This window comes from Limulus polyphemus, unplaced genomic scaffold, assembly GCF_000517525.1.
Source record: "Limulus polyphemus unplaced genomic scaffold, Limulus_polyphemus-2.1.2 Scaffold62, whole genome shotgun sequence".
NCBI lineage: Eukaryota > Metazoa > Arthropoda > Merostomata > Xiphosura > Limulidae > Limulus > Limulus polyphemus.
In genome coordinates this window covers 457,965-474,682 of record NW_013665672.1, presented here as the reverse complement: position 1 = coordinate 474,682, position 16,718 = coordinate 457,965, and the positions used below count along the sequence as shown (strand labels likewise).

Below are 16,718 nucleotides of genomic sequence, written 5' to 3'. Positions count from 1 at the left end.
GGAGGGGGGGGGGTATTTTACTAATACTTATAGAAAAGCAATTATGAAACATAAAATAAAGGTAAGGAACTTCATTATATATTGTATTAATATACGTTATTCATATTTTTTGGTGGGTCACAATATTTTTCTATTCAATATCACTCATATAAAAGCGAAATTCAGTAGTTAAAAATGAGCCTTTTGCATTTGTTTTAATGAAATAACAAGCTTTTGTATTTCGTCTTCACCCATCCACCCTCTGTAACTCTTTTCTTTGCCCGTATTTGCATTATATCAAACTTGAACAGGTTCACTGGCACAGGCAGCGTCGGCTTCACCCCCAATGAGGAGTGAGGTGGACTAGATAAAACATATTGAGGGGTGAACTTTACAGCTTGTGGGCATATACACTATTACTTAAAAAGTGAATCAGCATTGATAGTGAGCACTGTTCGTTGGGTGCGTGGGCTACAGAGGAGGCTAAGGTACATTTTGGAGTAGCTTAAACCCCGGCAAGCCTCTCCTGTTTATTGGTAACCTCCCCAACTCCACCCTTCGAGGTGGATTCCTGTTGGTGGTGAGGGGACCTCCCAGAGAAGGTTCTGTATCTTAAGTTTACCTCCTCTTGGATGTGATCATACACCCACGTGTTTGCCGTGCGTGGCGTCTTTTGAAGGGAATGAGAGGATCCTGATGGTTGAGGAGTGTCATTGATGGGTCAGTTTATATCGGTGGCACTTCGACACATCACTCTGGCCTTGAATTCATGTAGAGGTGTGGCTTTGGGGTGGCTTCCCCAGGGTAAATCGGCTAGTCCTGTTTGGCTAGGATCAACTAAGTGCCAGAGTTGGACATTCTGAACGGGTGTTGTGAACATTGTGTCTGATTCTTATTTTTGAGAATAGTGCCCACGAAACCTTGGCGTATCTGTACTGTTCTTGTTCGGCATTATAGTGCGTCCCCTCGTAGGACTCCATGGTGGGTGGGATTAGTGGGCAATGAATTACCTACATTTACTCATGGATCCCCAAAATGCAGAAAACAATACAAAATATAAAAACACAGTTAATAGGTAAGCGACCACGTATGGAAGACTCTGTTCCACAGTCACCACCCCAGTCGATTACTGTACATCGTTTGCTCATTCTTCATTCTTTGCCTGAGAAATAATTAGAGCAAGTGTTTCCCTTTTTCATCCAGAAGGGATTAGAGGAGCTTGCTGGCTGCTCTCCAAAGTCAGTCAAGAAGTTACATTATGGGGACATCTTGGTAGAAACATCTACACCACACTATAACGAACTCCTCCTGAAATCAAAGGGCATTGAAGACATACCTACTGAATTCCTCACGAGGAGTTATCGTTGAGAGGGACTTAAAAAACATCCTCAAGTCGGAGATCCTCGCTGGTTTCTCCAGCCAAGGAGTTTCAGCTGTGTGACGCATCTCCATTCGAAAAGAAGAAATACTGCAGCCGACCAATGTTCTAATTTTGACGTTTACATCACCACGTTAACCTGACACTGTTAAGGAAGGTTATATGAAGATTCTAAGGCAGCTTGTCGTGGTTCTTTGAAATGTGCTTATTCAGGTGGTAAAAACCATGATGCCAAAGAGTGTCGGCTAGACCCTCACTGCGTCAATTGTGGTGGTTCCCACCCCTCATACTTTCGTTCTTGCCCTAGGTGGGTGGAGGAAAAAGAGGTACAATGTTTCCATACTGTAACAACACCTCTTATGCCGAGGCCTGGAAATTGTAATAATCATTAGATACCAGACCACCACAAAAAATGCCAGAAATGTGTATGGTAGTTTCTAAATGCGTAATTTACACAATATTTCATGTAAACGCCATGGCTGTCCACTAACATGGCAATTACAAACAGAGGTATATGACCTCTGTTAGCAAAAACAGTAAAGTGGATGTTGAATTTATTACCAGCCTTAATGAACATTGTTAACTTCTTTTGGTGTTTTCTTTACAATTTTCAAAATATTTTGGACACGGATCACAATTTTATGTTCTTAAATTATCTAACATGGGAAAACAAAATTCATATGCACATTTAAGTTAATAATATGATAATTTGAAGTTATGCATCTTGATTGATAGGCTTTAAAATTTTATCCAACATTCTTAAGACTAATAATTGTTACTAAGATTTTTCTCCAGTACTTCAGTAAATGCATCAAACATCTAATTTTTTGTAGCATTTTTGAAATTAGAAATTTATATTTGGTTAACAATTTTGATTGTTGTAGTATTCTTAGTTAGAAATCTTCACTTATATTTTTTTATGTGCAGGGCTAGTTTCCCTTCTGCTAAGTTAGCGATTTTATTAGTATACTAGACAACCCGTGACCCATTGGATCACCACTATTCAGAGTTTATGAAGAATTCAAGCTAATTTCAATCTTGCACCGAAATGAAGGTTTATTTTGAAATAATTTAATTAAATATTTTAATCCATTCATGTTATTCATAATTCAAGAAAAGATATTTGATTGTTGATCGGGAGTAAAAGTACAGACCATTTCATTTTTCAAAAAAGTGAAGTCAGAGTTTTCAGGTATTGTGATGAATTAGTTCATTATGTTGTGGTTTTTCCTCTTAAATCTTCTACAAATAAGAAACAGTAACACTTTATTTTTCCTTCGAATTACCTATCATAACCAAGGCACATTATTGAGAAATTTTTCAAGATCTTGTTTTTGTCATCTTATGCCTTTAACTGAAGATGGAAACATTGACAGGGAAATAGATTTGAACGAAGAAGTTTCGTAAAGAGCGCGAACGGTAGTGTGGTGTAAAATTACTCATGCTAGAAATTTTCATAAAAGTGACCCGAAAAACAGCGATAACTCGGTAACCCTTGGACCGATGAAGTTTCGTAAAGAGCGCGAACGGTAGTGTGAATGATTATTTGACTGAGAAAATAAGCAAACAAACAAACTAACAGTCTCAGAGTTTTAGTAGTATATAGATAGATTCTCCAATATCTTGTTTTTGTCATCTTACGCCTTTTAATGAAGATGGGAACATTGACAGAGAAATAATATAACAGCCAATGCTCGGCGAGAGGTTTTCGTTTATAAAATTTTGTTGTTGTTCTAGACTTGCCTTTTATTTTATTACCTCGTCTCCATAGTTATTATTTGCAAATAGTCAATAATATTGTACGTCCATTTTATTATTGTCCTTTCTACGCGCCGTTATAACACATTTTCACCTCATCATTTAATTTCTGTTGTGCAATATTGTTGTATAGAAGATATTTTAAAGTGATTCATTGGGTAGAAAATGAATAGATATATAGATAGCTAAACCGATATGTGGCGCCATCTAGTGTACGTCAATTCATCTAGAAATGTTTATAAAAGTGACCCGAACAACGGGGCTAACTCGGTAATCCGTGGCCCGATTTTAACGGAACTTGTTTAATTCTGTTTCTATTCTCATTTAATTTTTTGCTGTATTTAATTACAGACAAGCAAATACACAAACAATCTCATAGTTTTAGTAGTATATAGATAGATAAGAAAGATTTGTGCTTCACCATGTGAAGCATAATAAAATTATGTAATGTATCGGAAATACACACAAGTATTATTATTATTACAAGTAATTTTCATTAAATATTGCTTTTCTCCCAGTTTTGGTATAGCAGGCCAGACAAATGTGCAAGGAGAAGAAGTTAAAAAGTTGGATGTTCTTGCCAATGAACTGTTTATCAATATGCTTAAATCATCTTTTACTACATGTCTTCTTATTTCGGAGGAAAATGATCAAGTCATTGAAGTTGAGGCGGATAAGAGAGGGAAGTACATTGTCTGTTTTGACCCACTAGATGGCTCATCAAACATTGACTGTCTTGTTTCAATTGGATCTATCTTTGCTATTTATCGTAAGGTTGGTGAAAAAACAAAAATATTCCAAAACGTCTAAATCCTGAGCATTATACATGACAGATCCCATTACTTGTATATGTGTTTGTTTCCTTATCAGCATATAACTTTTTTGTGATATTGATGCACAAGTTTAATTTCATTATTGTTTGTTTGGATCATTAATAAGTTATTCCTCCTGTCATAAATAATCTACCTCTTCAAAAATCCCATAATTTTATTTCTTGAAGTTTATTGTATCACTTTTTTTTTACCCTCATCAAGAGAAGAAGAAAAAATAGATACATGTAATTAAATTTTTACTTTTTTTTCATACCGTAAAATTACCTGGCAACAATAAACTTTTTTAAGTTAGAAATTCTCTCAACAAACAAAATAATTAAATCCTTCATGGTATTAAACCGTGGAATTTAAGCATAACTTGTTCTTGGTTTTATTTATCTAAATCTTAAAAGTAGAATCAACATATTTAACATAATCCTTTCATCTTCTGACTAGGCAACCACAGGACCACCAACAGAGCAGGATGGACTGCAAAGTGGGCGAAACCTTGTGGCCGCTGGTTATGCTCTCTATGGAAGTGCCACAATGGTAGTTTTATCAACTGGAAATGGAGTTAATGGTTTCATGTTGGATCCCGTATGTACAATGGATTATTTTTTTATATACAAACTTTTCAGCAAATAACATATTAAAGTAAAAAACAGAAATGTAGTGCTCAGTCTGCACAGATAAGAACCTATCGGTATGAAGTATCTAAAAAGAAAGATGTACACTATTTATAACAAGAAAAGATATGAAAATGACTTCTCAAGTATGAAGAAGTTTGGAAATAGTTTAAACTATTACTTAACCTTACTAGTGTCTATGAACAGCTAAGACTGATTTTTGTTTCTTCTTAAATTATCCTTAATCTAAAATGTATTGGTTATTAGATAATTATTCATGCAAAATATTCTTCTAGTTCTTTTCCAGTATAGTATTTAAAGCTACTATTTATTTATCTAAATCATCAGGCCACTTTATTATTATTTTTTGTAAAAACAATAGTTGCCCAGTTTTTTCTTTGACAAGATTATGAACAATGTTTTTGGTAAGAAGTGTTCATTGTCATTTTAAATGTCAAAGAACAAGACCTTGTGTAATGTTTTTGTGATCTATATGTTATGCAGCTTTTTCATATTCACATACACACACTATAAAAATGTGTTACAGCATCATTCCTTGGGGTTCATCTTTTTTTTATATCAACTTAAAGACATATACATGCATGTTATTTTATATTCTTCATAAACATTATCATGAATTGTAGTATTACAGTTTCAGCTTCAATACTTGCATATTAAATTGCATGAATGTTTCAAATGTAAAAAGATGTAAGATACTGCAAAGAAATATTATACAGTGAAATATATTTGGTTGTCTTTATGTCAAATAGGCTTCCTCTGTATTCATTATAGTCACTGAAGTACTTAAATGTGCTTCAGAAGCCAATTACCAATTTCATGTTGTTTGCTTGTAGATATTTTGTCTATGCAATGATCCAAGGTTTTTGACCAGACCTGTAGTATTTTAATGCTATTATTGTTATTATTCATAGTCTATTGGAGAATTTATCCTCACTGACTACAATATGACTATCAAACCCAGAGGCAAAATCTACAGCATTAATGAAGGGTATGGTAGTCTGTGGGATAAAGCTGTAACAGAATATGTGCAAAGGAAGAAATCCTCTCAGGTTGGTTTTTACATTTAGCACTTTTTTAGAGATGGTTGTTTAAAATATAATAGGTTGAAATTTGACATTAGATTACATAGCTACAGTATAATATTTACAAACCTGGACATAGATATATTTCAGAGAATTATCCCTTTTATGGATAATTAATGTGTAGAATAAGTGGCATGCATTGTAACCCTGGGGTGTTTCAAAGATTTCAAATGAGTTTATGGTTAATAAAGGTCAAAATTAAACTCATATTTAAGTTATTTGTATTTCATTCATTAAATAATTCGTAAGAAAGAAGTGACAGTTGACTCATGGAGGTCACCCATTAACCACCCAAAGAGCACTGCTTAATTGTGACCTTTATTAACCATAAACTCATTTGAAATCTTTGGAACACATTTCACTTAAAGATCATCATTTTGAACAAATTAAATGGTTGGTTTAAGTCTTATATCAATTGTTACAACATTAGCTTTACTGATGTGAGCCATGGATACCAAGTTTAGGTTAAGGCAAACTGTTTTCTATTCTGATCTATTAAATCCTTAATTTTAAAGTCAAAATTCTATAAATACATGTCAGCACACTTTTTGCACAGCCAAATACTCAATGGAAGGCAACAAAGCAAAAGGTTATATTCAGATTAATTACAGTCCAATAATTCTCCAAAGAAGTTTGAAGCCCTTTCAAATTTTCATATTCATATTATATGAGCTCACCGTTCTAAATACACACAGAAAAAATGCATTTTACTGAGCTCTTTCAGGTGGTCAGTTTTAGATATACCCAATATTTTTATACCACCAATAAACCTAGAAAAATGTTGCTATCCAAATCATTTACATAATTCATGTACAGTAACAACCTAGAGCCAAATCTGTTTAGAACCCACTAATAACAATCACCTGCTCTAAAAACTACATTTAAGACAACCAATTATTTAAAAGAAGCAAGTCATCTGTTATACAATTTGTGATAGTGTTACTATAAGAATCTAACTTAATGATACTCATAAAGCATTGTATCTAAGGCCTACTTCTGAATATTAGATCCAAGATGGTATTCTCACTCTAAGAGGATATCATTATTGAAAATTAACAGGTTGATAAAGCAAGAGAAACCTCTTTTAAAACCATATTATTTGTGTAATAACTTTGCTTCTCAAGTTATATTTGCATTTAATAAATAGTCTCTGATAATATATTCTATAATTTACCATAGTAACAATACAAGTCAACCTAACATGCCAATAAACTAAAAACTACACCTGTAAATCTAACAAAGTACAGATAATATTTTATTTTATTTTTACACTACAAACAGAACTCAACCATAAATTATCATATTTTTTTTTCTTGCAAGTTTTTTTCTTTATAGATATTATTTGATATAAGATGAAAGAATAAAATTCTTGTGGCTTGGATATGTTTTGCTGCATATGGAGATAAGGAATAATGATATTTTGGTTACAACTATCAAAAAAGCAAATTTTGAAGGGATGCAACAAAAATTATCTGTTGTAAGTTGGCCAGCCGAGTTATTTAGAGACACTGATCAAATGTTGAAAATTTTTGAATATTCAAGGTAAACATATTCCTTATAGAAAGAAAACAGTAGCTACAAGTAAAAAAACAGGTTGGCTCACAAAGAGTTTTAAAAAATAAAATTAAAGAAAAGCATAAGAAATTTAAATTGACTGCTATAACAGGAGATTTAGAAGATCAAGAAAGTTGGTGAAAAGAAAATTAGGACACCAAAAAGGATGTATGAGAAAAGGTTGGCTGAAAATGTAAATATTAACAGCAAGGATTTCTTTAAATATATTAACGGTAAACAAAGTGTTAGGATGGGGTAGGACCTTTGGGGGATGATAAAGGAAGGCTACTATCTGATGAGTATGAGATGGCTGGATTATTAAATTTTGCCTTTTCTTCAGTTTTTACTAACAGATAATATTACCCCAATGGTTTTGAAGGAGATCAAAGTTTGAATATTTGAGCCACTTACTACTATTTTTTGTCAGTCCTTAAATAGTGGGCAGGTACCAGAGGACTGGAAGTTAGCTAATATAACTCTTCTTTTCAAGGGAGGTGATAAAAATTGTCCCAGTAATTATAGACCCACTAGTCTTACATCAGTTGTGGGAAAAGTTTTAGAAAGTCTGTTAAAAGATGTTGTGCAAAGTCATTTAACAAAGTTTAGAATTTTATTGAATAGTCAACATGGTTTCACTAAGGGAAAATCTTGCCTTACAAATCTTTTGGCATTCTTTGAAAAGGTTATTGCTTGTGTAGATGAGGGTAAGGGCATAGATCTGGATTTTCAGAAAGCATTTGACAAGGTGCCACATAAAAGGCTTAAAAAAATGATCTCTATAGGTGTGGGGGATAAGTTAGCAAATTGAATAGAAAAGTGGCTGGATGGAAGAAAGCAAAGGGTTGTTACAAATGGAGTTTAGCCAAACTGGATTAATGTCACAAGTGAGGTATCTCAGGGCTCAGTCTTAGGACCTTTACCCTTTTTGATTTACATCAATGACATAGATGAAGGAATAGTCAATAAATTACTCAAATTTGCAGATGATATTAAGGTCTTGGGTGTTGCTAGCTATGAATATGATGCTGCTGATTTACAAAAGGATTTAGATCATTTAGTGAGTTGGGCAAATAAATTGCAGATGGGTTTTAATTATAATAAATGCAATATAATGCATGCAGTTATCATAATTTGAATTATAAGTATAATTTGGATGGGAATAACCTTAATAGTGTTATGGAGGAAAGGGATCTTGGTGTAATAGTCGATCAGTCTCTAAAGCCATCCAAACAGTGTGCTGTTGCTAGTGGTAGGGCAAATAGGATTTTAGGTTGTATCTATAGAAAGTTTGAATACAAGTCTAAAGACGTTATACTTTCATTGTACAGGTCAGTGGTTAGGCCACATGTGGAATATTGTGTTTAGTCTTGGGTTCCTTACCTTAGGAAAGACATGGAATTGTTGGAAAGGATTCAGAGAAGGGTTACTGGAATGGTGCCTGGGATGAAGGGGGTTGTCATACAAGGAGAGGCTGAAAATCTCTCAAATTGTTTTATCTTGAAAAAAAAAAAAAGAGGGAAAGAGGGATCTGATTGAGGTGTTTAAGATTGTAAAGGAAATTGGTAGTGTTGATGCATCATCATTTATCATATTTAACAGAGAAATTTAAGCAAAGTAGAAGTCATCTTCAGCTAAGACAGTTTCATTTTTCTAACAGAGTGGTTAGTCTTTGGAATGGGTTGCCTTCAGATATTGTATAGGCAGTAAATTCAAGTGAGTTCAAGAAAAAAAGATTGATAAGTATATGAATGATAAGGGCTGTCTTTAATATTAATATTTATTAATTATTTTGATTTAGTTTAGAGGATGAAACAGCCAAGATGGACTAATAGGTCCCAAAACGTCATGTTATATATAATTTTCAAAATTTTAGCAGACTTAACAGGAGATTTCCAAAGCATTATAAAAAGAAAAGTTTTTAACACTGTTTGTAGACTATTATTGCTAAAACTAAAGTTGAAGGAGACTAAAAGTATTAGCTATAGTACAAAAAATGTTTTTTATTCCTTGCTGCATAATTTAAAAGAAGTTCAGTTGCACATTTTCCCCCTGGTAATATATGCATATTTAGTTTATTACTATCATATATAGTTTCAAATAATTAGTGCTGCATATAATTTCTTTATTTCGAATGGACTCACAACAACAGAAATTAGGTTTTGAATAGGAGATCATTACCCTAACAGTGACATTAAATGTCTGACAAATTTTGGCAGGGCTCTATCACTATATAATTTAGTACTACACCACTGCTTACTAACATGTGTAACATACTCTTATTTAATAATGTGATACTTAGCTTTGTAAAATCATCTGCCAACTAGCAAATTACTTGTTTTTTAATGTGGTATACCTCAGAAATTAGAATGTTTCATAAACTGTATGACACTATGAAATTGTAGAATGGAAAACCTTATGCTGCTAGATATGTTGGTTCCATGGTGGCTGATGTCCATCGAACATTGAAATATGGAGGGATTTTTATGTACCCTGCAACAAAGGATTCCCCCAATGGAAAGGTAAAACTCTGCATATTTAGCTCAACGTTTTCACGTAAGTGTTCTTATGAATAGCAGTAGGAACACTTTATCATTCCCAAACATTCTCTCCAGTGCAATGTCAAAAAAAGAAGCAATGTGTTCCTATTATATTTTTATATTTGTTTCTAGCTGAAATTTTTGCATAATTTGTATTTTGTTTTTTTAATGTTTATGTATATTCAGATATGATTAAAGAAGTAGGCTCAGTAATTCTGACATGACTGGTTCCAAAATGTTGGCTAAACATTTTTAGAGCATTTGTAGTATTTGAATATTGTAGAGAGAAGATAAATTTAAACTATTAATTATATTTTGACTTTACTTTGAATAGTCTGGTATGTTTTACACTTTATACATATTACTAACAGCAATATTATGTAAATAAAACATGTGGGAAATAATAATAAGTGTATCTAACAGTTCTCTTCATTGCCTCCCCGTTTAAGGTATAGCTTTTATTTTCACACATTTTTTGTCTTCTGTAGTCTCTTTACAGTGCTTTCAAGTGCAATGATTTGAACCAAATCCTTAAAATGTATTCTGATTTTCTTTACTTTATTAATTAATGCTTTACCTATATTTGGTATTATTTCTATAAAGAGATAACTATAGCGATTTGTTTCAGTATTTATTTGGTTTGAATTTCATGCAAAGATACACAAGGACTATCTTCACTAGCCGTTACTAATTTAGCAGCGATAGACTAGAGGGAAGGCAGATAGTCAACACCACTCACCACCAACTCTTGGGCTACTCTTTTACCAATGAGTAGTGAGATTGACTGTCACTTTATAACACTCCATGGCTGAAAGGGCTTGCATGTTTGGTGGCAGGGATTTGAACCCATGACCTGCAGATTATGGGTCGAGTGCCCTAACCAAGAGGCCATGCCAGGCCTTCAGCATTAATGTTGAAACATAAGTTTCGGGATTTTGTTGAACATTGTTAATCATGCCCTGATAAAATTTACTAACATATTGGAACTTCCACAGCAACAGTCTGATATGTTTGATAATATCACCCTCCTTTTAGTTGAAAAAGGGTTGGAGATATGGCTAAATATACATTACTATTCTCAAACTATTACATAATCATTTGATGACAAGAATCTTTATATTTTCACCTAAAATTTATGTACTTCAATTTTCCATATCAGATAAATAGACCTACTTTTGTTTTACTTTTAAAGCTACGACTTTTGTACGAGTGCAACCCCATGGCTTATCTAATTGAACAAGCTGGAGGGATTGCAAGCACTGGCAAAATTCCAGTTCTTGATGTTATACCAGAAAAGATTCATGAAAGATCACCCATTTTTCTTGGATCAAGAGAAGATGTAGAAGAAATCCTTGATCTTTATAAACAGTATGATCAAGATCAGTAATCAGAGAAAATCCTTGATAAATTCAAAAATGTTTTATTTTTTTAAGATATATTGGAATTCATGAGATGTAAGAAATTTCATGTATCTTTAACAATATAACATATTTTATGATCAAAATGATGAAACAATGAATACTTGAAATGTCTTTAAAATGTTTGACAATATATCTGTCTGTCAGATAAATATTTACATTTCTTGTTCTAGTGACAACAAAGAATATTAAATTCCCTTATGAAATACTAGTTATAAACCCAAAATATTTTTCTCAAATCATGTTGATCTTTGAGGGTGTTTTAGCTATTCTGTTATTAGTTTTGTTACTTATTCTAAATTCTTCTATACCAACTTTACAAATTTCATTTCTACTGGTTTTGTTATGCAGAAATTGTGGTGAATAAAAGTGTAGGATTTATATTAATATTTGTAATAAATGGACTTTAAAATGCAACATCTTGTATTAGCTTATTTGACTTTGGAAAGTTACAAATGAAACTTAAGAGCAGATTGTTCACTTCATAAAAATACCCGCTTCTTATGTACCAAACATCAGAATTACAGTTTTAGTACTTTTCTCTTTAAAACTATGAACTTTATGTATATAAATAGCATACACAACACAATAGAGATAAATTTAGAGTTAATTTATAGGGGTTTAATATTGTACCAATTAGAATCTTGTACACAAAGCCACTAGGACAGAAGAGGTTATCATAAGTAACATTATATAAAAAATAATCAATTTTTATGCCATTATTACACCTACTCTCCCCTTCTTCTCTCAAAAAAAAGAGTACAACTGAGAAAATAAGATGTGTACTTTTAGAAATCATTCTTTCTCATGGTCAATATCTAATTCTTTCTCTGTGAATATTGTATTGGAGAAGATTCCACCATAAAAATCAATTAAAATGTAAAATAAGATAGTTTGAAGTGGATGAAAAAAAACTACTAAACCAACAGTACAACACGTAACCATTTTGAGGTAATTAATATAAAAACATAACAAATAACTTAAATAGAATAAAACCTTTAACACCCAACATGGTTTTGGAACTCTCTTTAAATTGTTGGTGTTAGTTTATTTTTGGTCATAATTATTATATTATTAGAGCTTTTATTTTTCTTTTATTAACATTAGTTTCATTGTATATTATTTTACAATTTGTTTCTTCAAACTGGGGTTCGTTATATATGCCATTCTCATGTATGTGTGAATATGTTGGTAGAATTCCTTTTAAATTATTCAGATTCATAAATATTTCTTAATTAGTTTTATGAATTTTTTTGCATGTTTATTTAATGTTTTTTTTTAACTTTTGATTTTAGAAAAAAGTTATATTTGTAAAAAAAACAGGTAAAAATTAAGCAGTCATTAAAGAAAATGTATACAGATTCCTACATACATGAAATGGGACACAATTTAAACAGTAGAATTAAGAAACACACCAAACCTATTCACACATTTACAAAAATTGCACATGTAACAAACATCAGCTTGAAGAAAATTATTTTAAAATAATACATAATGAAAATATTATAAATGAAAATTTAAAATCTCTAATAATAAATAATAATGCTGGTGTTGATTTATATATATACACACATTTTAAAGATAAATTTCAAAATTATGTGCATGTTGAATAAGGTTTTATCCTATTTAAGTTATCGTTTTTATTTTAATCAATATTTGTACCTGAAGATGGCCATGTGCATGGTTGAAATGGTTGTCTTTTTAACAAGTTTTTACTTACTTTAAGCTGCTTTATTTGCATCTTAATTCCTATATGAATATCATTGAAATTTAAAACTGTAACAAAATAACTTAGGAATTACTTTCATGGGATTTCCTCACAAAACTGGGATTCTATATATTAATAAGTACAAACTATACTTTATTCATACTTATACCTACAGTATTTGCATTTGGTAGTGCAAAATGGGATTTCTGTATTTCTTTCACATCAAATTATTTTTCGAAAATATTTAATGTAAATTGATACATGTTTACATGTCATATGCTACATAAAGAATTACTGGATTTGGACACACTACTTTTGAAATAAAATTATAATAGATAGTATTTTTTATTACTGTTTCAGAAATATATTTGGTACAATCTCTAGTTAATAAAGTTGCACTGCAAAACTTCTTGGTAATAATTAATAAGGGAATGGAATTTCCAACTGAAACAGCCCTTTAGATGCACATTTGAATTAAATGGCCAAATCAGAGCACCCTGGGACTGGTATACCTATCCTAATTTTGAACTATTGCTAGAGGGTAGGCAGGCAGCAGCGGCTTCTGCCACAAGGGCTTTCTCTGGCTCTTTGGAATCAAATAACAGAATTGATTGTCACCTTTATAAAATGCACAATGGATACAGCTGAAAGTGCAGATATGTTGTATCCAGCACCCTTCAACATATAGCCCAAATATTCTGAACACTAGATCACACTTGACCTGTAAATCAATCTAATATATTAATAATATACACCTATACTATACTTATTCCTACAGTATATGCCTTCAGTAGTGATATGTCATTTCTGTATTTCTTTCGAATCAAATATTTTTTGAAAATTTAATGTAAATCCATATACATTTACATGTGCTATGCTACATAAAGAAATGTGTTTTTGAAACCTGGATTTCCTTTTTGTAATAAATATTTATATGAACAGTTGAAATAAGTTTTTAAATGCTAGTATTAAAGCTACAAAGGGACAAAAGAAAACAAAATTACTGAACTTTCTGTACCAATTTTTCAAAACTTTTCTTAGATTTAAGTTAGTTTTCCTGTCTTTTTTCATACAATGTCTTTAATCTGTATACTCTGTGTAATATACGTGTTCATAATAAAACTCATTTTCATGAAAATAGAACATTGCTCCCAAGAAGAAATTAAAACTTGTTTTTCACAGGTAACAAAGAAATACTGATTTACTAAAAGCTGTTAGTTTTTTCAAGTATATTTTTATCATGTGAAGTCCATACAGGTAAATGTTTTAGTTATTGCCCCAAAAATGACTGTGAATCAAGCTGGAGAATAAAGTGGGGTGTGGACATAAAAGACCAGCTATCTAGTTTCAATTCTAACCCTTAAGCTAATTAAAGTTGTAAATATTCCTATGGTTTTATATGAACAAAAAGGGAAGAAAAAAACTACTTAAGCAGGGTTTTTCTATAATGAGATTTAATTTCATGCCTATATTCAGTATATGTAAATCTGTTTGCATCCTGGAAAGTTAAAATTGTGGGAAACAACATATTATAAAACATTAATAGCTACGAGAATTACAGTTTCAATTTAAAAACTTTTATGTTGCTAAAACCTGGAATAATAAAAATCATAAATTACTTTTAAAACAACATTTCACCAGAGTTCATCCAATATCATCTGGTACACCTCTATTAACAAATACTTGTTTAGTAGAAAAAAAAGTCACATGATATAATTACACATGCAAAACAATTTAAAAGAAATACAAAGGAGCTTGTGAATATTTATTTAATCTAGGTTTGTAATTGTGAATAAGTATTGCTTCTTTTAGTTTAATCTGACGCTGTTAAAAAAAAATTACATTGTTACTGGAGAAGCTATGAGAACTTATTTATTCAAAAACACGAGAGGGAGGTCACAAGTTCCTTTATTCTAATATTTAATCATCTTCCCATTTCCAGATTTAGAAATTAGGGAAGCCAGTTTTTGTGATGAATTTAATCTCTATATTGAAGTCTGGGACATATGGTAAAAAATAAAAGATTGATTTCTGTTACAGTTTAAAGAAGGTTTATTAGAATCTAAAAATTAGTTTACAATTTTATCTACAATGTCTACTGCATATCCATTTAACTCTACAAAGGAATTTTGAATTTAGCAACTTATGACAGAAAACTTTCTTGGCTATTACAAATTACCCCAGTATTGGTTAAGAGTTTTTATAATAGCCAGTTTTTGTGCTTGATCATGTGCTGAATCCCAAAGTATATAAATGCCCACATTAGAACAAAAAGGTATTAAAATGTTGAAACACAATGACACTAAAAATCAGATCAAGAAAATGGTGTGATGAATTTATATAAAACTGAGTATGTTAATATGATTAATGTTAAGTGATCCTATGCATTATGTAGAGTTAGAAAGTAATTAACAAAATTGTTAAGTTTGAAGTTAAGCACAAAGCTACACAATGGGCTATCTGTGCTCTGCCCACCATGGGTATCGAAACCCGGATTCTAGCGTTGTAAGTCCGCAGACATACCGCTGTGCTACTAGGAGGCTAAATGAAAAAAATCAGATGAATTAATGTTGACCTTTATAACTTTTTGAAAGTTAATAATTCAAATCACCCCAATTATATAGTTCCCTATGGCCAGCCTTTAATTCTTATAACTTAGCTACATTTTAGCTTGGACTCATTCCCCATACATTTCAAAAGCTCTTCTTTTATAAAACATTGTGCAGATTTTTGTAGTGAGACTAGAAGCTTTTTAGTCTCACTGTTTACATGGTCTTCACATTTTGGTCTTTTTTTATGAACTATGCCACAAAATAAATTGCTGAACACAATCTTTGTGCTTTGCCGAAAACACACAAATACCACTTGTATCATATGGTCACTAATTTCTTAGTATAGGATATTCAACATGTTAATATGGAGTAATTGGTAAGCAGTATGAGGAGAAAATCTGATAATTTTTTTTTATTTAGGCAATCTCTATTCTTTTCACAAGTTTGCTTGGGCTTTGTTATATATATTTTATTGTTATGCCTAACCATTTTACTTTCTTTGTTCAAGACCAACAACAAAGGTACTTGAAAATAGAAACCTGTATAAAAAGCAAATTTTTAAACAATAAAGATGTTCTCCAATATATTTTGATTTTTTAATTCACAAAAATACCAAACATCTTAAACAATAATTATTCAGAAAAAAAAAACATATGGTAGAAAGGTAATTAAATGATATTTTTTGACTCCACGATGACTATCTTATGATATTGGTACTTTATAGAAAACTTGATTACTGTCAACTCTAATTCACTGCATACAGTTTTTTTGTTGATATCTTCATAAATATACAAAAAAGTAGTGTTTATCTTTGTATCTAGTTTCAGTCGTTAATGGGTTTTAAAAATAAATACAAACAAATAACATATGTTGCAGCAATCTTAAAGGTTTTTTAGCTAGAATTACATATGCTTTATAATTCTCCTATTTTGATTTTTGTCTCAAATATCTACAAATTACTAGAATAAAAATAAATAGAATTTTTATTCATTTTGCCCATTAATTTTATAAATGTATGATTTTTCAAATCTGATGATTATTCATAGATTGCTTAAATTTATTAACACATTGTACAAAACAGTAACAACTGGTAGTATACCGAAAATTTTTTATTACATCGTATGTAACCAGAGAATACATTATTCATTTAAATGTCCCAAATGATATTTACACCAATGGCTCACTAACAAGATACAGTAATGTAATATGTTCAATAAAACTATATGTATCATAACAAAATGGAGTAGACATCCAAATCCCAAATAATAAATTATTAGTATATATATATATATA

At 31.2% G+C, this 16,718-nt stretch overlaps 1 protein-coding gene across 1 annotated transcript in view; it reads left to right on the top strand.

The window, feature by feature from the left end:
• LOC106464729 (fructose-1,6-bisphosphatase 1-like) overlaps positions 1–11,601 on the top strand; it is a 29,070-nt gene extending 17,469 nt beyond the window's left edge. Inside the window, exons 2-6 of the mRNA XM_013924885.2 lie at positions 3,634–3,889; positions 4,384–4,524; positions 5,486–5,623; positions 9,613–9,729; positions 10,940–11,601. Coding sequence (XP_013780339.1) covers positions 3,634–3,889; positions 4,384–4,524; positions 5,486–5,623; positions 9,613–9,729; positions 10,940–11,134 — 847 coding nt within the window. The 3' untranslated portion in view covers positions 11,135–11,601. The remainder of the gene's footprint in view (positions 1–3,633; positions 3,890–4,383; positions 4,525–5,485; positions 5,624–9,612; positions 9,730–10,939) is intronic.
• Positions 11,602–16,718: the final 5,117 nt, after the last annotated feature.